At 45.4% G+C, this 24,475-nt stretch overlaps 1 protein-coding gene across 2 annotated transcripts in view; it reads right to left on the bottom strand.

Moving 5' to 3' along the window:
• Nucleotides 1-421: 421 nt before the first annotated feature.
• Nucleotides 422-24,475, bottom strand: part of LOC119465900 (protein capicua homolog) — a 36,247-nt gene continuing 12,193 nt past the window's right edge. For both annotated transcript variants that reach the window (XM_037726373.2, XM_049656983.1), the window contains exons 3-7: nucleotides 24,195-24,367; nucleotides 19,008-19,186; nucleotides 12,786-12,846; nucleotides 12,222-12,448; nucleotides 422-11,069 (exon numbers count right to left, since the gene is read on the bottom strand). In XM_037726373.2, coding sequence (XP_037582301.1) covers nucleotides 10,916-11,069; nucleotides 12,222-12,448; nucleotides 12,786-12,846; nucleotides 19,008-19,186; nucleotides 24,195-24,367 — 794 coding nt within the window. In that variant the 3' untranslated portion in view covers nucleotides 422-10,915. The remainder of the gene's footprint in view (nucleotides 11,070-12,221; nucleotides 12,449-12,785; nucleotides 12,847-19,007; nucleotides 19,187-24,194; nucleotides 24,368-24,475) is intronic.

Here is a 24,475-nt window from a genome sequence, read left to right as displayed (position 1 = left end):
ACCGTAGGCTCACAAACTGACCATTCTCAGGTCAACAAGGTTTAAGTGAACCAAGGGATTTCATAATCTGTCCAGGCAGCCCAAGCCCTTCCTCTAATATTTGTTAATACAGGCGCAGTGAAAAATATGAAACAGATGAGACAGCATAACAAAGTGGTGTGCCAACATGCATGAACTAACTTTGACATTAATTACGTCTGCTCTGTCGCATGCGATGACAAAATTGGTTCATACGGCACTGAAAGACTTACCCAGTGGTAGTCCGTGACACTAGGGCAAGACATTACCGAAATGTTGAGAGTGCTTTACGGCTTACTTGACGAGTCAGAGCTGCTTTGTTGTAGTAAGTGATGAATCCAGACTAAATATACTCTATAAGAATGTGTCATAAGAAAATAAAGCAGCAGGCACCCTTGGACAAGACATTACAAAAAAAAAAAAGGTTTTACTGAACATCTACTGATGAAAAGAACATGACTCAAACAAACAGCAGTACTAAACACACTGGGCACACAAATATTGGTCAAACAAATGTGCAGAACACAAAGATGCATCGTTGAGCACTTTTAGCTTCACACTGATGACTCAATAAAACAAAACAAAAAAGACATGAAGTTTAAGCTCATGCAGTCTGCTCATAAAAACAAATCACCGAAAATGCATTAAAACAAACATGATCTCGCAAGCAATGAGAAAACATTGACAAAAATAATATTGAGACAGGAATTACGAAAACAAGAATTCAGCACAGTTTTCACACAACACACATATGTGCACATGTTCAAAAAAGAACTATAAAAATTCGGTTGTCCGCTGACATTTTTTTTTTTCTAGTCAGCCAGTACAAAATTTTTTTTTTTTTTCATGTAGCATAATTTGTCACGGTGAAAGCTCATTTTAAAGAAACCTAGTTCTTCAGGCAACAGAAAAGCCATAGCATGGTAGCAGTAATTTCGACAATTAGCTACCATGCATGCAATATTTTCTCATGGCACTCAGGTACTCGGTTGGAAGGCCATCTACCAAGACTACATCAGATGGCTGCGCCAAGCTGTAACTGGTGTAACTTCGCTCACTAAGTAACAAATTGTTTGGATCAGAAATTCTGGGCCAAGTTACTCATGCATGACATGTGGTCATACAACAGAGATGCTAAAGTGAAAGACACACTGCCTGCATTCACAAACTAGCCTTGACTCTCCGCTGCTTTGAAGAATTGAGGGCAGTGGAGTGGAGACTGTTTTCTCCGGGAAAACACTCATAATCAGATGACGAGGTGGCAACTGTCCTCCCGAGGACAGTGCCACCTCCTTGTTTGATGCAGCACAGATCCAATAATGCTCCACGCTCGTTTCTGCGACAAGGATTTTCGTGGAGAAAAATCAGTCTCTACTACAGTGCCTTTGATTTGCTGCTGAGAGTGCCTGGTTCTAAAGTATTCGCTCAGCAATCACCAAGGGAAGCACAGTAAGCACTTCACTCGAAGGATAGCATTGTCCTTTGCTTCTTGGAGTCTATATGAAGTGCTGATATGAAACCAAAGTGCAGCATTTGCAGTGTCATGGTGATGTCCTGAGTTTTGCCATACCTTCTCATATTTGTGTCCCTCCTTTTGTACACAATAGCTCTACAGTGAGAGTTGCCAGGTTGAGCATACGCTCATTTTCGAATGCTTGTGCAATTATTTCCTCATTAATAAACTATGAACTAGCTTCAGCCAGACACTGCCATTATCTGTAAGGTTTTGAAAAGCTTGCATAGGAATTTTAGTGCAGTCTATCCACCCACTTTTTGTTCCTATGTAGTTTCTGATATACCAACCCTTCGCTGACGCCCAGACTGATTATTTTCAGCAGAGTATTGCAGCTCAGTGTTGCCATTGCACCATTACAATTGCTGGCACTATTTCCGTCCTTGTGCACATGCATGGGAAAACTCACGCAGACGCAGCTGGCGGTAAGCAGTATTTACACAACAGTGACGCTAGGCTAAAATTCACGCACTCCAGAAGCATAATTTCACAATTTAGCAAAATATTTGTCGAAATATTGTGCTGCACTCAAAATCATTTGGGACACCCGAGTGTGTGTGCGCCATGAAACTTTGCGAGGAAAGAAAGAACAGTCTGATGAGTCACTTCAGCACTACAGTCAAACCTCGATATAACGAAGTGTTTCACTACAAGTACAATTTCGTTATATCGATGTTTCGTTAATTCAATATAACTAAGATGGGGAAATAAAAATACTTCGTTACATCGCGAATTTCGTTAAATCGAGGTTCGTTATATCGAGGTTAGACTGTAAATATACGCTCAAATCACAAGCTGGTAGCAGTACCAAAATTGAATTTATTTGTTGATAAGGCTACTCCCAATTTCAGGCTGCCAAAAACAGAAAACAGTTTTGTTCTGTCCGTAGTTGATCAAGAGCACACAATTCCATGTCAAGTGCATGCATGTATGGCAAATCTACAAATGGAGCATACGTGCACGTGCCACTCTTCCAATGTTATTGCAGAATGCTTTCATCCAACTAAAGCCTTTCCTGACAGTTTTAACAGCCCTGACATGCAGTGAAAATCAAGTTCAGAAAAGCGAGAACCTGAACGCTCATACAAGCAGCCTGACAAGCTAGCCTGTCTGACACGAGTGAGCGACGGTTCTCGGCGATGATAAAGCTGTACAAGAGGCGAGAGCGCCGAGAGATACAATACTGCGATGTCTTGTTCTTGCACAGCTTCTTCCGGACGGTTGTTAAAGCTGCTGTACAGGCATTCACTACTGCTTCTGCCACCAGAACTTGACAGCTACTGTATGTTGCAACTACAGTCACCAACTTTTGATGGCAGCCTTTGGCAGCAAATGAAAGTTCATCCTTGTTGCAGGCAAGTGGCTGTGAGCGTAGCACCAACAAGCAGTAGCTGGCATGCTTCATCAGTGAAAACGGCAATCGTAACACTTTTCCAACAGAATGCACATGTAGCCAGATACTTTACCAGTGATGTAGTATTAGAATTGATCTACTCACGTAACTAGTTTAACGAGTAACGTTGGCATGCTTGCTAACAAATAAAATATAGCTGGCCAGCATTTCATTGTCAGTTACAAACAGTTAACTTGTTACGAGTGCACCCTGTTACACAGTCTCACTGTCTGTTCTGGTTGCTGCTCCAGGGAATGTGGCCATGCAGAGAAAGTGGCAGGACAGCAGCTTCTGCCACGCCACTTTTTTGCAAGGTGTCCTTGCACAGCCCTGTTGGATGCATTGATTGGCACTAGAAATTAGAATGACACACGCGAGCTAACTTTGAATTAGACAGATTGCCCAAATTTACTGCAGCTAAACATCCCTCAAAAAGAAAATAGACTGAGAACCAGTGTGTTATCAAAAGTTACTATATTACAGATGAGCGAGATTACACCAGATGCAGGTGACGCTGAAAAAGCAGGTGTATCATACACGAAGGTGTAGCAATAGATGCTTGCTGCACGCTCACACCAAGAAGGGTGGTATCATAACGAACATCTCGGCTTACCAGGCTTTCTTTGACCCCATATCTGCCTTGTTCTGTGATGTCACAAGTGTGCCTGAGGAGATTCTTCAAGCAAAACAATGTGATGTGTGCCTTTTGAAACACCTTTGTAGGCACCTAATTTACAATCCACTGGTTTAACATGCATCTTTAGTAGGAAATGTGACTCAACGACCGCCGAAGTCCACTTCAAGGCATGCAAGAAACAAGTACACGACTCAACAAGTGAAATGGGATAAATTGCGGCATTCCATAATCAGCCATGTGACATAAACTTATGTGCAAGAGGTAGTTTTTCGAAAAGCACTGATTAACCCATCGACGTTCAACCGTGGCCACCAAAAAACATGAGGAAAGACAGACAGGTGCACCGTCTCGCCTGATGAGGCGGTGTCACAACTGATGCAGCAAACAGCTAGTTTTCGTTGTTCAATACTCGGATGGCATTGAAATTCAGCACTGGCATCTGACAGTAGCTGTGCATAATGGTGCGTGCACCTGCCCGCAATGCCGGCAACGCCGTGCACCTTGAAATGCAGAGACAGGCTGGTGTCTTTATTTTCCAAGTAATAAATGTGAATGGAGTGCACGCTGCAATTACACATTTCGCAACAGCTACCACATTTCAATGTGCTGGCAGTGCTGGCACTTTCTGGCAGGCTGACCACACACCTATTTCTTGTTTTCTCACAACATCCTTCCTTGACTGGACAGCAATAAAAAGAAAGTGATAAAAGTTAGTGAAGAGACAAACGGTGATGAGAGTGTTACAGAGGCACACAAGGCATAGGAGGTGAGTGCAAGAAAGCAAGACTGAAAAATCAAGGTGTGCTTTGTAGTCGAGACATTTAGTAAATGCCAAATGAGAGAGTCAGTGCTCAATTTCATCTTCTACCATGTTCTGAACTGGCCACTAGTTAGACATTCCCCAGCACCTCGAAACTAGGGCCCTAAAAGCCACATGTTAACATTATTTCAACTGTGCTTTCGTGTTGGAACCCACAATGAAAATAGGCTATGGGTCCCAACTGTTTCTGTATATCAGTATCATGACATCCGAGTGCACATAAATATGAATATGAATCACATTACATTTGCTGAGTACTGTACCGTCTCTTTTAAAAGTAATCAGGTCATCTGGTATATGACTGCTGGGTAACTCTGAGCCACCCGGTGTGCCTTCCTATTGCGCACCAATAGTCGGAAAGTGAAAACAACTGTTGCCCTCAGGTGGTGTCAGCAACGCTTGAAATGTGAGCATCAGAGTGACTGGTTTTCGCACAGCCTAGCAAATACCAATGGGCATGAGAATTTTCAAACAAACCTGACATGTTATGAACACCACTCGTGAGACACTGAAGTTGGTCAGGCACCTTCATGCCTACTCGTTTTGTGCTAGGCTGTGCAAGAAGCCAAGCATTCCGTTGCTCACACTTCAATCGTTGCCGAGAGCACCGTACATATCGTAATCCAGGGACTCGAGAGCACACCCGCTATGCACATTGAACTACAACTTCTGTTACATGCCAAACAGGTGATTTAGTACCTTTTACAAAGGCTGCCCAAATGTATCTGTGTGTGTATGTACAGATATACAAAACATCAGAGTTCAAGAGGTTCTCCACAGTTCAAACACTTTGATCGCATCATTACTGCGATGCATCTAGACAAGTATTTGTTACCAAAGGCCTTTCTTAATTATATCTTCAGTATTTACTCCCCATTGGATACTGATTTCGCTGCGCAAAATACTTCATTTGGTAGTTTTTTTATCTGATTCTGTTGCTCCTTTTTTCAAGTTTACTTGCCTGTTTCTAAATGTCTTAGCAGCGCAACAATTATTTCAGCACCAAACATATACAGCAGAGGATGGAAAAGCTAAGACGCTTATAGGCATGGCTTGGGAACCAGGTTCCACACTACGTGGAGCAGCTGTGCGTTCGAAATTCAAGAAGGCTTTACTCCATCTCTTCCAGTGATGTGCGATTTCTATGCTCCACATGGAACTGTGTCATCGTTTTGGCACAAATCATAGCAAACACAAATCCTATTGACTGCACTTGTAGGAGACCAACCTGCAAACAAGTCTGCACCTTAGGTCCCCTCGCGAGCTTGCGTTACGCGGACACCGCTTAGCTTGTGTTGCATCCAAGCAGTTGTGCTTCTGGCACACAGCAAACATACAGTGGCCTTTATACACACAAAGCCAGAAGAGGTTTGGGTGAAAAACTTATCCAATAAGAAGCGTCACTTAAGATAGGCTATTGGGATTAAGAGCGACAGAAGGGTTTTTTGTGGAACATGCCACCATGTGCAGCTGGCAGAAAAGAAAGGGGACACCCGATAATCAACTGTTTTTCCAGTGTGCGTCCATCACTAGGCTGGACATCTTAATTAAATCCCTGCCCAATATTTTTCAATGGGGGCAGTCCACATCGTCACTTTGGTCCTCACATCAGCATCACAGTCATGCATGGCAGGAAAGCTTCTGCAAGGTTTAGTCCAACTTGTGGAAGTAGTTTGAATCATTAAAAGAGCACATGCTAAGTAGTTTTGAAGCAGAAACATTTCCTTGCATAGAAAGTATTTGAACCCAAACGAGAGAGGGAAGACATTTTTTAAGAAGCTTTTAAACGAGGCCTGTAGTAAACCATTCATGAAGACTGCGTTTATCCAGAGGCCACGCAAAAACAAGTTTACGACGAAATGAGTATGTACACCAGCTCCCGGAAGTAGCAAGTGGACTACCACTTTGATGCAATGAGCTTGCCTAGTTGCTAAGGAGCTTTTACGCACACGACAGCTGGTGACCCAAATACGACCCGAGACTGACAATGTTGGAGTTAAAACCATGTGCAAGAGCGTTACACGGCTGTTGCAAAACAGAGAAAACCTGGTGTCTTCAAAAGTTACAAAAAGGAGGCTGATATAAGTATACAGAAAGCTGGCGACTTATGGCCGCAGCAATACCTCCAGCCACCAGGAAGCAAGAAAACGAGCATGACAATGAAGCCTTTCTGTCGACGACACTGGTGAATGCAAGTGCACGCAAAATTATGGATGACAGCAACAAAAGCATAAAACGGCACCGGAGGGAGAAGTGACATCAATCAGTGAGTTGGTAACGAGGGGTTCAAAAATAAATTTTTTGGCCCATTGGCCCAACACAAGGGAAAATCCATGGAACAGAGAGCAGGCTATGTAGAAAACAAGGACCAGAGTGGTAGACTAACGGTGTAGACAAAAAAAAAAAAAAGGAATAACGAAAAAGACAGCAATAATTGGACTAAATCGCAAGCAACACAAGCAGTGCAAACAAGACATGCAAGTGCGGAGAAGGTAATAAAAGGTAAACAGATCAACAAATAAATCAACGAAACTGAAAAATATGCAAAATAAGAAAGCGAATAATGGCATCACGGGGAAGTTAGTTACGCGCTCCCATAACATGCTGTGCAACAATGGCCAACAAGAATGGACACACCCACAAAGAGAAACACGAGCCACCACCTCTGAAAAAAAAAAAAAAAAAGGAATAAGACCACTGCAAAAAATATCAACACGACGACGCTGGTGATCCGCGATGCCAAAAATACTCATCTATGCTTTGTTGTGCGCGCAGCTTTCTCGGAGCAAAATATAAATCCATGACTTGCTCAAGCGTAAAACAAGAAATTGTTTTTTTGAACACTGCGCCTCTTCTTGTTCTATTTGAAGGCAAAAAGAAGAGAAAGACATGTTACAAGTGAAAAAGAAACAGCATGTCACAAAACATAATAACATGGACGCTGGCATGCTTTTGCAGAGACGACTCACCCGCGTTTGTAAAATAAAATTTAAAAAAAAATTATCTCGTGACTTGATAAGAGCGGGGGATGCACGCCGCACTCTACAGTGATTCATGTGGCGGCGCGAGACTCGAGCATTGCGCAAACATTTTGGCACGAGCACTAAGATAACATTGGCACACGAACGTGTGCAAACTCATTTATCTTCTCCCTTATACAAATAAAAACTCTCTTTGTTTTGCCAGTGGTCTCTCGAAAACGACCAATGCAAATTTGTACTTGATTATTCCTTTGTTGTTGATGCTGTTGCTGTTGCCTCGGCATGGCCTGACTAGCAACCTGAAGTTGTCTGGCCTTCCCAGCATCTCTACACGGCAGCACATTTCACAGGCTGACACCAGACTCTTTTGACGCAAGTGCCCTCTTTTGAGTTTCCAAAACAAAATGGCCCGGGGGGAAACAAACGAGAAAAACGTGGCCCAAGTGAATCGAGCAATGCTTTGCAGAACACCCTCTGGCAAGCGCTCCCATTTGCATGGCCACCAATACTGCACACAACTTAAACCTCAGCCACTAGAGTAGATAGGATTTCTTTCACTTGGCTCTACTCTTCCTATCTTGTCATCTGTCACTCATGATTGACTGATCCTCATGATAAGTGCTTAAATGAGTGAGAAAAACAAAAGAACTGAAATAGAATCGCTACATCCTCCTGGCCCCTGCCACTTATGACGCTGTAGCGGCCCGCGTAGCCATCACTCACAGATGCCCTGCGGCGTAATCCCTCAGCATATTACGAATCATGCTAATGAATCGGGATATCCCATTAGCATAAGACATCTTGAACAGATGCATACGCAGCAGCACCCGTAGGAGCGTGCAAGTTTGGAAACCAGGACATAATCATAACTTGGCAAACTTGCGGCGGAGTCACGCAACTAACTCCTTTTGCACTTTTCGAGACGGGAACAGATTATGACACCATCCGTTAAAGTGTCCCGGTTCGAAGAGCAGCCGGTTCATTTTGGACGAGCTAACTCTGTGCAAATTTCCAAGATGCCACAGTCTTAGCTCGGCAGTAACTGATCTGCCAAAAGCTTCAATCTATAACAAACATACAATTTCGATGTTCCTACTGCCACCAAGGGCCTCCAAAGTCAAACATCAGTACTCGCACTTTTTTGCACAGAGTTCTTGATATTTCAGTGTTTCTTCGGAAACCTTTTCTTTGTCCACTGTGCTCTGGAAGAACCTGGCTAAAAGGTATATCACATTCACCTAAAATATGTCATCTTCTTTCTGGGGTTTTACATGCCAAAACCAGTTCTGATTATGAGGCACGCCATAGTGGAGGGCTCCGGATTAATTTTTACCACCTTGGGTTCTATAACGTGCACTGCAACGCAAGCACACGGGCGTTATTGCATTTTGCCTCCATCGAAATGCGGCCGCCGCGGCCTGGATTCGATCCCGCAACCTTGTGCTCAGCCTTAGACCTGAAATATGTCGTTAGTAGCTTCGGAGTCAGCCTAAAATCCAAGACTTAGAATCAACCAGTCAGCAAACTCGTCATTTGAAGTGGCACTCAATGAAAATTTTCAGGATACTCCTGCTGCATTGGTACATTCGATCCAAAATCCAGGGAACGCTCTGTTTGAATTCCCTGTTCAAATTAGGTAGAATTGACACTGCTCATAAATTTCGTGCACAACTAAGATAAAGAAAGTTGACATGACAAGCAAACTCCAGCCTTGTAACTCTCGCTTCAAGGCGAGGCTTTGCCAGCAGCGAAAACTTAAGCCAAAAATGACCAGCGAGGACCACTGCTTATAAAACCTCATTTCTCACCCTGTACATGCAATGCATTTTGCACAAATACTTTAAAAAAGAATCAAGGCCTTCTTATTTACAAGAAAGCGAAACAATGATAAAAAAGAATGCAAACCGCCTGCATGCTTCCGGCACGGTGTCTACCATTTAAAGACACTTTCACTGCAAACAAACACAGAGCGACGACTGAGAGATAGAGAACCGGAGAATAGCGGGGCAAAAGAAAAAAGGTAAAAAATTTGAAGACGGGAGGACCACTCCTAAAATGATGCTCCAGACAAACTGTGCACAAGTTCCTTGCGACCAGCAAAAGCATACTCAACCCAGCAGAAGCGAACCCAACCAGCAAATGACTGCCCCGAAAGCAAAAAAAAAAAAAAAAAAAAAGCTCCCATAGCTAGGAGTAAAATGTTGCTGCAAGATGATTCAATGTGGCTGAACTTTGCCACGGGGCTACCACACACCAGAGGGCAGCGCATGGCGACCACACCTGTATCCGTTTCACCTCCGATGATTACTTTCGCGAAGGCACGGAAAGGAGGGATGGCGTTGGAGGAGAAAAAAAGGGAACGGTCATGCAGGGAAGCCACAGCTGGACAACGTTGCCGAGAGTAGGGTGCAACACACCACTTCTACCGCCTTTCATTCATCCATGCGTGCTAGATGTCGAGTGAGGATAGTATCTCAGACCCCAGAAACACTTAAGGACGAGAAACGAGGGAGGGGAAGCCATCCAGAGGGCTTGCAAGGTTGAGCGGAGGCCAACCTTTCTTGCATGGCTACAATCTATCACCTGAACTGCAGATCAGATGAAAGACACAATCATAAGGAGAAGAAAGCAGCTGTGTCAAAATTGCATTAAAAAAAAAAAGCCAGCCAAGTGCACGAGTTCAATGATCAAGAGCACAGGAGTTCAGTGAGACAGCACCACGAGGAAAGCCAAGAATTCGGCTCAAGATCAGTTCCCGAAACACGAAAAGTCCCTGATCACAGGGAAACACAAGAACAGCTGGCTGCGTGCAGCTCCAAGAAGATATGATGCACAGAAAACGGAAAGAAGCAAGTAGCAGAAGCTGCAGTCAGTGAGTAAGCCGCCCCTGCTGTCTCGCTCCATCAGACATGCCATAGTGAACAGACGAACGACAACACGACAATCGCAAGGGGTGGTTTCCTGTAGCAGCCCCCACGTCTTGCACAAGTCGGAAGCACACACAAAGACGCAACAGTTGATTCTGACACACGGTTGTGGCACCATGTGACACCGTACGGCTTCAGATGTGTGGCGCCGCTGCTCCGGTGCTGCAACCTTATAAACCAGTCAGCACATGCCTCCTTCGTTACAGTCTCGCCACTCATATCCAACTGAGCCATCACAGGCCTTTTAGCAAGACTTCGCAGCAACGGGCTTGCACATAAGCACCCACGGGCTTTCTCGCATCAGGCTTTTAAAGCTCAATCCGGGAGCCCGAGCGACCTCTGCCTTCTGTACAAACATCAGGTTTCCGTAGCCGTGATTCGGCGCAACTGGGGTTTTGCCGCATGTCCCCGCGCGTGAAGTTGTGCGCTTCCACACAGTTTAACAAGTCTCCGCGACGTGATCCCGTGCATCCCATTGAGCATCTGGCAACATGAAATCAGGCCCTGCTTCTCCAATGGCAGCATGTCCTTGCCGAGAGGGAGGCCCGACAGTGGAAGGCGAGGGCTTCTTCGAAAGCGAAAGCCCAGAGAGTAGACCGTGCGAGTTGCTTGGCGGAACAGCACGTTCAGATACTGGTGGAGTAGGAGCGCTTGCGCTTCCAACAGTCGGGGTGGACCTTCTTGACCTCATCAGCACGAACCTTGGCTTCTTGAGAGTAGAGCTTCTTCTCTTCAGACTTCATCTTGCGCCACTGGTCACCCAGCATCACGCTGATGGCCCTGCGGTCAAAATGTCAGAAGTGCACATGACGCGGATGCACAGATGCACGAATGGGGAACTCGTTTTGTAGTGTCAAACCACACAGTTCAAAAGAGCACTAAATGAGTGGAAGCTTATTGAAAGTTCTGGCATTCACTGACAAAGTATGACTGTCATGGCACTGGAGCTAAATGAAAACTAAAATGCTGACTAAACTCCTAGCACCACAAGCTAAGCAAGTAACAGCAGAACAAATATGCAGTTTCTGTGACAATGAAAGACAGCCATGTAATATATAACAGCAATTAGAATAATGACCGGAGCAACTAAGTTAGATTACTAAAAAAATTCCTAGGCTTTATGCGTGAGAACCATGATCTGATTATGGGGAATGCTCTAGTGGGGGACTCCGAATAAATTTTCACCGCCTGGGATTCTTTAAAATTTGGGGGACTCTAAAGCTCCACCTTTAAGAGTGGAACACGATAGCATTCAAAGATCCCTGGCTCCTTCTCACACTTTCCGGCAACTGCAGCTTATGTAACCATAATGTTTTCCTGGAAACGCTGGCGGTGAACGCTATGCACGAAGCAAGCTTCCTGGTTCTTTTTTTGACAGTGTTGCAAGGAACCGAGTGGGCCGTGCCGCTCCTACTAAGACAGGCCTCAAACCACAGCTGGAAAAGGCTACGCGTTAAGAGGGGTTTGTGTTTGAGTTTCCAATTAGCAGAATTATGTTTTCTCGTATATTCTAATTACAATCCGACGCTATCACGTCTGTAGATTCTGTGTAAGTCGTACATTACAAATTTTCTGACACATTTTACTTTGAGAAATTAAATTCGTTCAGTAACGCCTCTGCACCACGTGGAGGGCCGGCGTAAATCGGGATGCATGGTTCGAGAAGATTTTCTTGGCCGGAGACGCCGCCGACACCGGATTTTCTGCGACACAGAGCCCTTAAGGCTGTTGCATTAAAAGCTGCCGCACGGCAGCTTGATAAGCCCACAGCCATCACTACATGGGTTGACAGCAGCACAAAGACCTCAATACAGATGATTACAACAGAACAGAAGTACTACCAAAATAATGCTGGTGGATTTCTATGTGACCACGCCATAGTGCTGCGCGCACACAATTCAAGCCCAATGATGCACACAATGACACCCATACCTGTTGTCCTTGCCAGGGTGCATGTGGGAATACTCGCCACGGTGTTTCTGGGCGAACAGCATGAAGCCGTTCATGGGTCGTCGGGGCTTGGCGGGGTCTGGGCATGATGTGTGGCGGGTGCGTGGGTTGAGAGACTTCTTGGACGGCGAGCACTGCGCCGATACAGCCGCAGGTTCCGAGGGCGCAGGTGGTGGTGCGGGCGCTGGCACCGACGCTGATATGCAGTGCTGCAGAAAACAACAGAGTCACTCTTCTCTGTGCAAAAGAGCTTTGCATTCAATGTGCTCAGTTTTCCCGAGAACTATTTCGATGCATGGGAAAAAAAAAACTAAAAATTCAAACAGCCCTTCGTGCAGGCATAAGAAATAAGGTCCTTTATCAATGCCAGATACTGTAGTACGGTAGTAGAATATGCACTGTGTCTACAGTGTAGAAACACAAGTGGCGTTCCACTGCTTGGTTCACATCTTCAACTGTGTATGCTACAGCATGCATCTTAAGTTTCACAGCATAGATAAAGAGCCCTACTCTAAAAGACACATGTCGCAACAACAAGCAGCTTACTTTGGCCATAGTACTGAGCGTGTATGCAGCCGACCGGTCTTCGGGAGTGAGGGGCAGTGCTCTGGAATTACAAGAAAATGTCAGTACACACAGACGATCAAGTGCACAATCTATCGACATATTTACAACGCTAAAAAACGAACACACAACACGAAAGATACAGAACGGGCGCTACCCTATCATCAGTGCCTGTCCTCTATTCTTCATGTTTTGCATCTGTTTCTAGTGCTTCAAATATGTTATACAGTGTAGACCGCTTATAACGTAAGTCGCCGGAGTCGCGAATATCCGCACTATAACCAAAGCAACAATTTTCAAGGCCTGCACATATGCAAAACACGTGCACTGAGCCGCCACGCGTATGCGACAGTCGAGGAATGCGGCTAGAACGTTTGCATTCAATTTACAGTCAAATCTCGTTAATTCGAACCAAATCACGCGGCGGCGCCTCCAACCGGCATTGCTCCGGCACCGCCATAGAGTAAAAGCTTAGGAGAGAACCCTCAATGTTGCGCGCGAACGAAAAAAAAAAAAAAAAGAAAGAAAGAAAAAAAAAATGCGGCTGAAATTTCGCCCTCTCTCAAATGGCAAGGTCGCCGATTCTGCGTTGCGCCAGAACATGCATGTATGCGCCGACGTCTCAGCCACGCTACCGTAGCCACTCGTAGAAAATGGCAGTGAACCCTTCTTTCTCCTTTATGCTTCCTCTGCTTTCTAGTCACGTGTTGACCTTGCACGCTGCGGCTACGGCGCAGAGGGAAGCAGCGGCGCTGTCCCCGGCCAGCCAACGAAATTGCCCACGCCGGCAAACGCCCGCTTCCCGATAACGGCAGAAAACGAAACTTCGAGGAGCTGGCGCCGGGCCGGCTGGAACGGCGGCGCCTGCACGGCGGCGGGCGCACACGGTGACAGTCGAAAGTGAGGGAGCTACGAGGGAGGGCGAGGGGAGCCACCGAAGCGGCGGAGTTGCCGAGGCGAAATCCGCTTCTCTGCCGCCCTCCTCCCTCACATTCCACAGTCTCCGCGTGCCCCCTTCGCCATGATGTGCCGGCGCCGCCCGCTCCCTGAAGTTTCGTTTACTGCCGTTATCGTGAAGTGGGTGTTGGCCGGCGTTGGCAGTTTCGTGGCACTCGATCGCTATGCGCGCTGTGATACTTCACGACTCGCACTCAAGATTCTGGTTTCAGCCTCACTGGCTGTTCGTTCGCACCACGTGCCCTTCTCCTCCACTTTGTCTCTCTTTCTTTCTTGAGCACTCCTTGGGGCGCCTGTTTGAGGGAAGCGTTCCCCGTCTTCGCTGACTTCCGTACTCCCAGGCAGCCGCACTGTAACCAGTATTTCGTTTCCCGCAACTGCACTATAAGCGATACGTGTATACATGGAGTGCTATGGGAAAATTAACTGGAGCCTGAAAAGACAGCACTATATCCGGTCCTGCACTATAAGCGGTTACGTTATAAGTGGTCTATACTGTAGTCAACTAGCCTAGCTTTCTGCCTTTAACTAAACATGCAGAACCCCACAAGATGGATTAAGTCTTATGAAGGGGAAAAATTGTCATCCATGTAAGTGCAGCACAAAGCTACAGCAGAGAACCCCACATTGGCTTCCTTTGTAGTTTTATGTTACTGTCAGGAGCGTGACAATTTCTCCCTGTCCTCAACACTTATTATATTTAAGGTGACAGACTTGCATTTCAAAGTAGTTTGCCTAAAGCTCGACAATCTACGACCAATTAGGCAAAATTTATAGCACTTTCCAAATGTGTTTTGATGCTTCTGTGCTATCACATTATCCACATTTGCCGTACAGAAATTATATGCAATGCATACAGAACTTATACAAGTTCTGTTTTAATTATACGGCAAACATGAATGAGTATGCAGTTCAGCGTACAGGTAATCTGCACTTTCAGTAACCTGTGCACATTCAAAGAGAACACAGATGTTCCTTGTCACTTTATCTATCTTCACACTTTCTTAAATGTGTGCACTGGTTACTTACAGTACAGAAAACACAAAGAACTGATGGAATGCACACAGGGGTACATCAAAAGGGCAGTCGCTACCGCGTGCTCAAGTTGCTATTATATTTGGATTCACAGACGCTGCCATCTTGAGCTGATGCACAAACAATTTCTCAGTTTTGTGTGAAGTGACATCAAATTAACGTAATCATGAAACACTGAATCCATCTGTACAACCATTTTCATGCATACGAATCAACTGTAGCACTGTGCATTTGGTTGCGACAGACAGAAAACGGCATCATTAAAGTGTCCCCTGAAACGGTTCTAACAAATTTTGTAGACACGTAGGGTACAGCTACAGTAAAACATTCGCACCACAATATGTGTGATGCATCTCACATTAAGAGAGTTACGGACGATTACAAGTTGCCCTTCACCATAGCCATGCTTTTTCTCCTCAACTCACTCGCCGAGCGATTGGGGTTGAGCTCCGCCTTCACTGGCTCTGTGTCACGATGGGATGTCGTATTGTCTACTTCCGGATGTCTTGGCGCCAGCACGCAAAGCCTATCCAACCTCTCTGCAGTCACCTGGCAGTCGATCCCAAGCCAGAGCTATCCAAGCAGCGTTGCAAGCACTCTGTCGCAGCGCTGAGCGTGTCCGGTAACCACAGGAGAGCTGGGCGTTTTGACGGATGGGTGGAGGCACAAACTAAAGCCCCTCCGTACTACTATCGCTGTGATGAAGGAGCTTTAGCGCAGACGTACGTGAGCGGCCTGATCGGCATTGCACGGTCCAGCCACCTGGTGGCGCAGAGTTTAACCAGCCAAACAAATAGCGAATATTGCTGTAACCAAGTGTAAAACATTTTAAACACCTAGAAAAGCAACAAGTTCACTATTACGCTCCTGCCAAAAATTTGCACCAGCAGCAAAGTAGAATATAGTTGATTACACTACAGTTAAACCTGGATATAACGAAATTGACAAACTCCCGAAAAACTTCGTTATGCAGGTTCGGCACGAAAATTCGAAAAAGAAACGCTTACCGTATTTAATCTATTCTAACGCGCCCTCGATCGCGAATCGCGTCTCTCGCGTTTTAAATTGTGGACAAAGAACTAGCCGGGATGCCAAATTTGGCAGCTCCATCCTTTTTTTGGCCTCCAGAAATGGCATCCAAGATGGCCATTTTGTCCTCAAGAGTCAATATCTTGTGTTTCCTCGTCAAAGCACTCATCCTTGGAATGTCACACCAGGTACTGGATGCGTGGACGCATGTCGTTTCGCAAAAGCGCGAGGCGTCGGAAACGAAGAGCGAGCGACACGATGGCGTCGTAGCGTCGTATAGTGTTACCTAGTGTCAGGATAGTGAAGTGAAGCACAGAGACTTGTGCAGTAACCAAAGAGTGGCGCTGCCAGAGCGCTGAAAAAAAAAAAGGTTTTTTTTTTTTTTTCTTTGGCAACATCAAATGGAAAAGGAGAGTGCCGGCTTGGCGGGCTAGGCCAGCTGCAGCAAGTGGCGGGATCAGGTTTAAATGAAGGGAGGGGGAAAGGTCAGGCCCCCGACGGCAAGATCGCCGGGTCGAGGGATGCAGGCCCGCCTCGCGCACGCTCGCACACACGCACACGTGCGCTTGCTCTCGCCTCACAGTTGCCGTGAATTCGAGTGCGCCAAGCGCGCCGCCGCCGCTTCGCATTCCGTCGCGGCGGAGTAGGTGCTTCCGGTTGCTGCTCACGCAAAAATGACAAAATTTGTGGCGAAATCTCTAGATTGTCGGCGGGGAAAATTCGTTATTTCGAGGGGGTCTCCTGCTGCCACTTCGTTACGTAGAGCGCATGTAACTTTGTTACATGTGCTTCTATGGAGTAACGGCGGGGAATAGAAAAACTTCGTTATATGCAGGAATTCGTTATATGGAGGTTCGTTATAAGCAGGTTTAACTGTACATTAGCTCTGTGTTTGGTTGAACTGTGTGCCACCAGCTGGCTGCACCGTCCAGGCCGTTCATGTTTGCACTTCCGTTCCCCCCGTAAAACGCCCAGGACACTTGTGCTTGCGTTTACCCGAATACCGGACACGCGAAACACTATTGTGGTACATATTAGTCCTTCGGTGTGAAGTGATGGCTGCAAACGCGTAGATGCTGGCACCGATCGGATACCGACAACCATCACTGCACGCACTTCACTCGCATGTTTGCCTTGCAGAGAGAGGGACACAATGTCGCAGCCTGACATGTCGCTGATCACTACGTTTGCAGCCCAGAACGCAAGGGCAAATCATGGTGCTCACGAGAAGACCAGATCGAGACCAACACAAACCGTGCAGCTCGCGTTAATACAAAGTCTGTTGTAACACAAGCAGATAGCACTTGCTGAGTGCCGGAAGTACTTAAGTGTAGTGCTACATTGTCCATTGTGCATTCTCTTTCTGTTACTTTGTTTTTATAGAAACAAATTAACTGTAATGAAGACATTTCAACTATTATGAACAACATTTGTTCACCTATAATGTTGGAAAAGTTATCGATGATGCACCTTGGGCAGCCAATCGGATAGCCCGCCCTAATGACGTCATATGGTCAAATCGCGTCACCTGGTCAGGGGCAGCTGAAAACTGAGCCTAGTGGCATGCTGCGATGGGTAGCGATGTGCCTTTTTAAAACATTATAATAAGTTACACTCTTTACGCGGAGCACTTCGATGTGATGTGTCAATTACTGATCAGAGGACCTATCCTGACGACTCAGTACGTTTGTACAAAATCGTCAAATCGTTTCAGGGTCTTTTTAACAGCCCAAGATGGCAGCACTCAAAAACTTCTGTAATATAATCCATAAATGCTGACAACATTCCGTAGCAATGAAGGAAACACTATGGAGGCGAAGCGGCCACAAAAAAGCGTTCCTCGAAATAGTCCCACAGTCTCATTCACGTTTAAGCCAGAAAAACAGAACAGAAACATCTTATTACTGCAGCACTTACATTAAACTAAGAGATGAAATACGCGTCTTAGCATTGAAGTTGCATTTTCTTTTTTCATTTTGCTCTTCTGTGGTTTCGTAAGCACGCCGTGCCGGTTCAGTGTCAGCCCCAAGAAACTGAAAGTGCGTTCCAACTCTATAGGACTACATGGGGCAGCGGCATGTGTACACGCACATGCTTTTGCCACACAGACGTGCATATGAGGTGTGTTCAAAAAGAAACCGAACTTTTGAAATAGCGTGCCAACCGGCAGAGGGAGCGCGCTGCGGCTACTGAGTGCATGTAGTGGCAGGTTTAGACAACAAACTGCCATGCGTCGCGTTTCACTCCGAGTGTTAGTTGGCGAGCTACAGCCGCTGAAGTGAGCACATGAACAACCTGTTCTTCGGATTGGTGCCAAAGTGACAATGAAGGAATTGGAACAACAGCGTGTGTGTGTGTGATGTTCTGCTACAAACATGGGAAGTCTGTTATGATGTTCTTAAGAAAGTTTTCATCGTCATTGGCAGTGGCGAGCAATTCCTGGCTGATTTAAACATGGGTCTGCTTCTGTTCGTCAGTCAACAAATGTGGCACGAATTTTGCACTGACACGACGCATCCCAAGTTTGTCACTCAAAATTTCAAGACATGATCCTACGCTGATACCCACTTCGTCAGCGACTTCTCGAACAGTCAAACGACGATTTCCACGAATCACAGTTCGAACTCTCTCGATGTGGTCATCATCTGTGGATGTGGAAGGTCGTCCAGGCTTGGGATTGTCTCCGGCCGACACTCTTCCGTCTTCAAAATGCTTGAACCAATCATAGCACTGCATGCGACTCATACAGTCCTCCTCGTATGCTTGGCTAAGCAACTGAAATGTCTCTGTGAAAGTTTTCCCAAGTTTGTAGCAGAACTTCACGCACACACACACACGCTGTTGTTACAATTCCTTTATTGTCACTTTGGCATCAATCCGAAGAACAGCTTGTTCATGTGCTCACTTCAGCGGCTGTAGCTCGCCAACTTACGGTAAGAGCGAAACGCGGCAAATGGCAGTTTGTTGTCTAAACCTGCTGCTACATGCGCTCAGTAGCCGCAGCCCGCTCCCTCTGCCGGTTGGCATGCTATTTCAAAAGTTTGGTTTCTTTTTGAACACACCTCGTACGTACATGGTGCAGTGGCATGCGCAGATGAACAGGTGCATCTACAGCTTTCCCTTCATTGCCATGGAAAGTTGTCCGCAAGTACAGCACGTAAAGACCAAGAGAGGACTGCTGACCTGGGACTGTCATCGATGATACCCATAGGCTGGGTGCCATGGGGACCCGAGCCAGGTGGGTAGTGCGAGACAGCATGGCCCAAGCGAGGGGGCAGGGGTGGCCGTGCATAGGAATGCAATGCCGACAGGCTGAACGATCGTTGGCGCCCCGGCGGTGACAGTGGTGGTGGTGGTGCCCCCTTGTGGGAAAAAGACAAAAGTACTTCTTAAAGGGGACACTACCGAGAGACACTAAATCAATTTAGCCTTAATAAAATATTCTTTCCAAAACCCTTATTTTCACTATTTCCTTTCATTATGTTCTGCTGCAAGTTTAGCGCCATTGTCTGTCCCTTTCTCCCGTCCTGTTATATTGAGCTGGTTCTGCTCAAGTATGTTCAGAGCTTAGTGGTTATGCTGACCACTCTAGCTCTTATCTAATAATCTTACTCCCTTTATTCAATGCTGATCTCGGTGTGTCTCTTTTTCTTTCTTTGTCTTTAATTATTATTCAGTTTCCTCTCACAAACAGACTTATGAGCATGAAAGAGTTAAAGGAATCGCAGTGGTTGTCATGCCACTTCATACAGACTCTCCTCTACCCAGTTCATGCTCGATACATTGCTAGTGTTAACAGTCATCATTTTTCAGGTAGCTATCCATCAATGTTAATATTCTTTATGCCAATGAAACATCCACTTTTGTCTGTATACATCACACAGAACCTTGACGATTCCTACTGACAGTAACTGACTACTTGAATTGCTCCTTTGTCATTTTCGTTACAAATGGTTTCCAACACATGCGAAACACTGTTGTTGCATTTTATCACAAGCTTGTGAGGGGCATTCATGGTTTAAAGAGTAAACAAAACACACAAGGAAGACCAAGATAGGACAAGTGCTTACTGAAACTTGTTTATTCGAAGCATGGAATTTATAGACTGGAGATAGGCAAAGCAGGCAGACAGAAGGCAAATAAAGCGAAAAAAGAAAATACAACATGGCATCAGTCATATGAAACTGCAGAATACTAATGCTGCCAATGGTCAGCTTAAGCACACATCAAGGTAGTGTCTGATTTTTGTGTTGCTTGATTTGGGAAGTGTAAGGAGCACTGGAGGCCTTCTAAGGGTTATTTTTTAGGCTCCCCAATGTGTCAAAAATTGCCAAATCTGGCCAAAAGTTAAAGTGAAGGCTTCATTTCATACGATGAATGACACTGCACATGGAAGGGTTGGAATGGTAATGTTTAACAACGAGTACAAATACTGTTAACCAGGTCGATCAATTTTTATGGCCCACTAAGGAGAGAGAATGTAAAAAGCTTCAGCAGTTTCCCTGGTTCTTGAGTTTCTTTACACAAACAATTGAAGCATTATAATATGCTGGAACAGAGCCTCGTTTAATGGAATGCACTGACCAATGAAACCTAGGAGTGCCCTTTAAAGGAGTACCAACACATGTTTTCAATTGTAGAAAGTCTATCACCAGCTTCTTGCAACATAAAAGGACGACAATTATGCAGGTTAGGAAACAGCTATAGGGTATTTTAATTTGATACTAAAGTTAGTCTTGAAATGCCGGACTTGGCATCATCACTGTTATCGTGATGCCCTGACGCAGAGAATAAAGATGCGGTTTCGCCCGAAAGGCGAAGCATCGACTGCGATAGCAAATTACTAGACAGCTATATGAAGTAAGCATGGTAGTTTTATCGGCCGTATAAGCTTGTAAACATTCGCCCTTACTATCTAAATTACCAAGCACAATGTCACGCATGCACAAGTAAACATGAACACATCTTGCTCGATGACTGCGAAAACTTGCTGAAAGAACGCTGGAGTGAGGAAGCGCGGCAGCAGCAACGAGCGAATTGACCTTTGTGCTACCTCTCACTTCAATGTGAACTAAGCGTCGAATGCACAGCGCATACGAAGCTACCAGCACTTGACGCACTGTGTACACATCGCAGGTCGCTTTCATGATACGGTGGCCGCACCTTATGCAGCAGCCACCAGAGTAGAGCCTCTCCTACCCCCGTGCCTCGCACGGCACGGAAGATGGCGCGGCGCGCTTCCGCCTTGCCTTCCTCCCTTGCATGTGTGCGATGCGTGCGATTCAGCCACAATTGTTGTCCGACTCTTGCAAGCTTTCACTCACACATACAGCAGACGGCACGTGGTGACGACGTTATCGCGCTTGGACTTTATACGGAACATCACGGCGACACTGACGGCAGAAATGCACCTGGAGTGCCCATATAATTGCTATCACAATAAAATTTACTGACGTCGTGTAGCCGTAAGGCTAAGTTTGATGACATTGCTAATAAATAAATAAATAAATAAATAAATAAATAAATAAATGCATAAACAAACAAGAGCAATATGTGCATTTCCTTTGGCTGTGTTGACATGTGGCAGTTACAGCAATCACAGGAATGGTGTGCATCAGTGTATCAGGCCGTCATAGCTGAAACTCGTTAGTAGAAGCAAGTATCATAGCAAAATAATCTAAACTATTTAGAGGGTTCTGACACTTGTCCGTATGTTTTTTTTTTGGGGGGGGGGGGGGATTTACAGGGTTCAGACCTTTGTTTAACACAGAACTGACAAGCCAAAAACGTCATGTCAGTGCTTCAGTGCATTGCAATGCCTGTGCAGGCGTATGTGCAGGCAGTGCCCAGTCAACCTAAGGTAGAACAGTAAACCACACCGCATGTACATTTGACATAATGATTACTGAGCTTTACACAACAACCCCTACCTATACCTTGGTCTTACTTGTGCATTTTGTTAGCAATTTAAACCGCGAATACCTACAAACTGTCCTAGTCGTTCACATCTGTGCAGTTCTAAAGGAAGTACAGTTACACCTCAATATCACAAACTTTGATATAACGAAGTATTTAGTATAATAAATATTTTAGTATAATCTAAATGTTATTTGTTATCCTTCTTTGCTTTACTTTTATTGTGTACATTCTCTATTGTGTAATGACAGTACCTTGTAAGAACATATCCTTTCTTATCTTTTTGTTATGCATTCTTTTGTATTTTATTAATAGCTCCGTCATCACTGTCTGCTTTACCGACATAATACGTTCACTATTGTGTAATTACTATAATATTTTGTAAAATATTTTACTTTTGTTATCCTTTATAATATGCTATTACGTTTGTTCGTTAATGACGAAATGGCGATATGTTGGAACCACTGCTTCATCACGGTTGCTAGGGCTTAGTCAAGCTGTTTAAATCAGCTTTTTGATCTAGCATCCTTTTCCATTCTGTATTTCGGAAAAACAAAATGATTTGATTTAACTTTTTATAACTTCTTGTCCATAAAATACTGTGTATCTTGAACATCAATATAACGAAGTGTGTTTACACAACTTTAACATAACGAAATTTCACTGCTGCTGCGAAGGAACACCGAGCCGGTAAATGGAAGCTTCCATGGATGCAGAACACGCGGCTGCTTGCAAAGGCCCCTCTCAAATCGAGAGCGACCGCTGAAGCGCAGCAGCGTCCTGTTCCGTATAAATAAGTGCTCTAACATATATAGCGCTTTATTTACTTATTTATTTATTTATTTATTAACAGATACTGTCGGTCCACATCAGGACCAAGACAGGAGTGGTAACAATACATCAACATACAGCAAGCAGTCAACGGAACAATAGAATACAGCGATACAGTGATACATGCCCTACTGTTGAAAATATTCGGACACAAGTGCAGAAAACTGGCGTGCGTCTCCTTTTGGTTGGCGTGCGTCTCCTTTTTCTAGCCCGTTTATGGCTGTCAGCGTGGCTGCGCACATACGCAGCCAACGCACCCTGCTTTTAGTGGTACAGTAAAACCTCGTTACAAGAGACACTCAAGGGACCCGAGAGACATGTCTCTTGTAACCAAGGTCTCTTGTAACCAAAAATTCTAAAAACACTGAGTAGTCAGACTAGATCACTTTATTATGCATCAGCATCAAAGTGTGTTTGAACACATCTACAGGAAATTGCTCAGGATGGCTTGAAGTCATTCATAGTAGTTTGTTTTTTTAGTGACTGTTGTAATCATGTCTCTTGTATGCGATGTTGTTAACACGGAGAACATAGGAACACCAACTAAACCATTTTCAAATGTTTCTTATAACCAAGTGTCTCCTGTAACCATGTCTCGTGTAACGAGATTTTACTGTAATCAGCAGCCTGCGCAAAGGCTACGCGAGCTGAGATGGTGTGGCATCGTGCACTGTCTTCCCACGTGTTTTAGTGCTGGAGGTTGCCTACATTTCGGAGATGCGTTGGAACGAGAGGGAGGTGAAACATTCACTCTCCGCAGCTGGCGCTTTCCATGATAGCGTCATCCCACGGCAGGCGACACTATTAGCCATGGGAGCGGAGTGGAGGCCAAAGCATGGCTTGCTTTGCGTCGTACCAGTGATGTGACGATATCGTCGACACAGCTTGAGAGCGTATCTTTCATCGCCGACTGTCAAATTCAACAAAATTATTTTTTTTCTTATTTGTGGTTGCCTTTTCTGATTGCCCGATAATTAGTAAAATTGTGTGTACAGTCGCCGATGGATTTTCCATGTAAGGAAAATCCATCGGCGACTGTACTTATTTGCATAAAGGATTGTATTTGAATCTTTAACGAAATTTCGATATAGTGAAGCCAACTGGCGATTTTACTGACTTCATTATATTAAGGTTTAACTGTAGTTATAAAGCAGGCGCCTTCATTTCCAGTGCTCAAATGAATTGTCTGAGGATTACGATATTCCCTAATGCGAAATTTGAGTGCAGCTATGGTATAAGTGTTTTCATTTCGCGACATATTGAGGCAAAGAATTTGAGACCGAAATCACCGCACCGAATGGCAGTGGGCCAGTGCCGTTGGTGCATTCGCAGAGGGACAGGCAGTATGAGAACACTGGCATGATGAGTGGCATGAGCGCGTTCGCACGGTTACGCCAAGGGACGCCATCGAACCTGCTGGGGAAGAAAACGGCGATGAACACGCAAGCAGTGGTACGAGCATGTTTGCGCGGTTACGCCGAGGGACGCCGACGCTCGACCAGGAGGAACAGGCTCCCAACAGCTGCGCTCTAAAATGTGACAGCCACACATGCATGCTATGCTACGCCGAGCAGTGCCACCGTGAATGCCCACAAAATGTGAACAGAGTGAACATGGGCTTACTGCAGTGGATGATGATGATGATGATGAGGCTGGGTGGATGAGTGGTGGCGAGTCCCTCAGGAGGGGGCTCTCGGGGCTTGTGGCGATGATGGCCAGCTCAGTCAGCCGGTCAAACACCCCCTCGGTACCGGCTGGAAACTGGGACCATGCCGATGTCACAGGTGGGCTTGTGTCTGCGTGAAAAGTGCACACCAAACTTCTCGATGCCAAATAGTGAATGGATCCCAAACGAGAAGGTTTTAAAATAAGATTGCCTGAGCGGAGATGATATCCCAAAAGTG

Source organism: Dermacentor silvarum, chromosome 10, assembly GCF_013339745.2.
Source record: "Dermacentor silvarum isolate Dsil-2018 chromosome 10, BIME_Dsil_1.4, whole genome shotgun sequence".
NCBI lineage: Eukaryota > Metazoa > Arthropoda > Arachnida > Ixodida > Ixodidae > Dermacentor > Dermacentor silvarum.
Note: the sequence above shows the minus strand (reverse complement) of the source record. Positions and strands in the feature narration are given on the sequence as shown.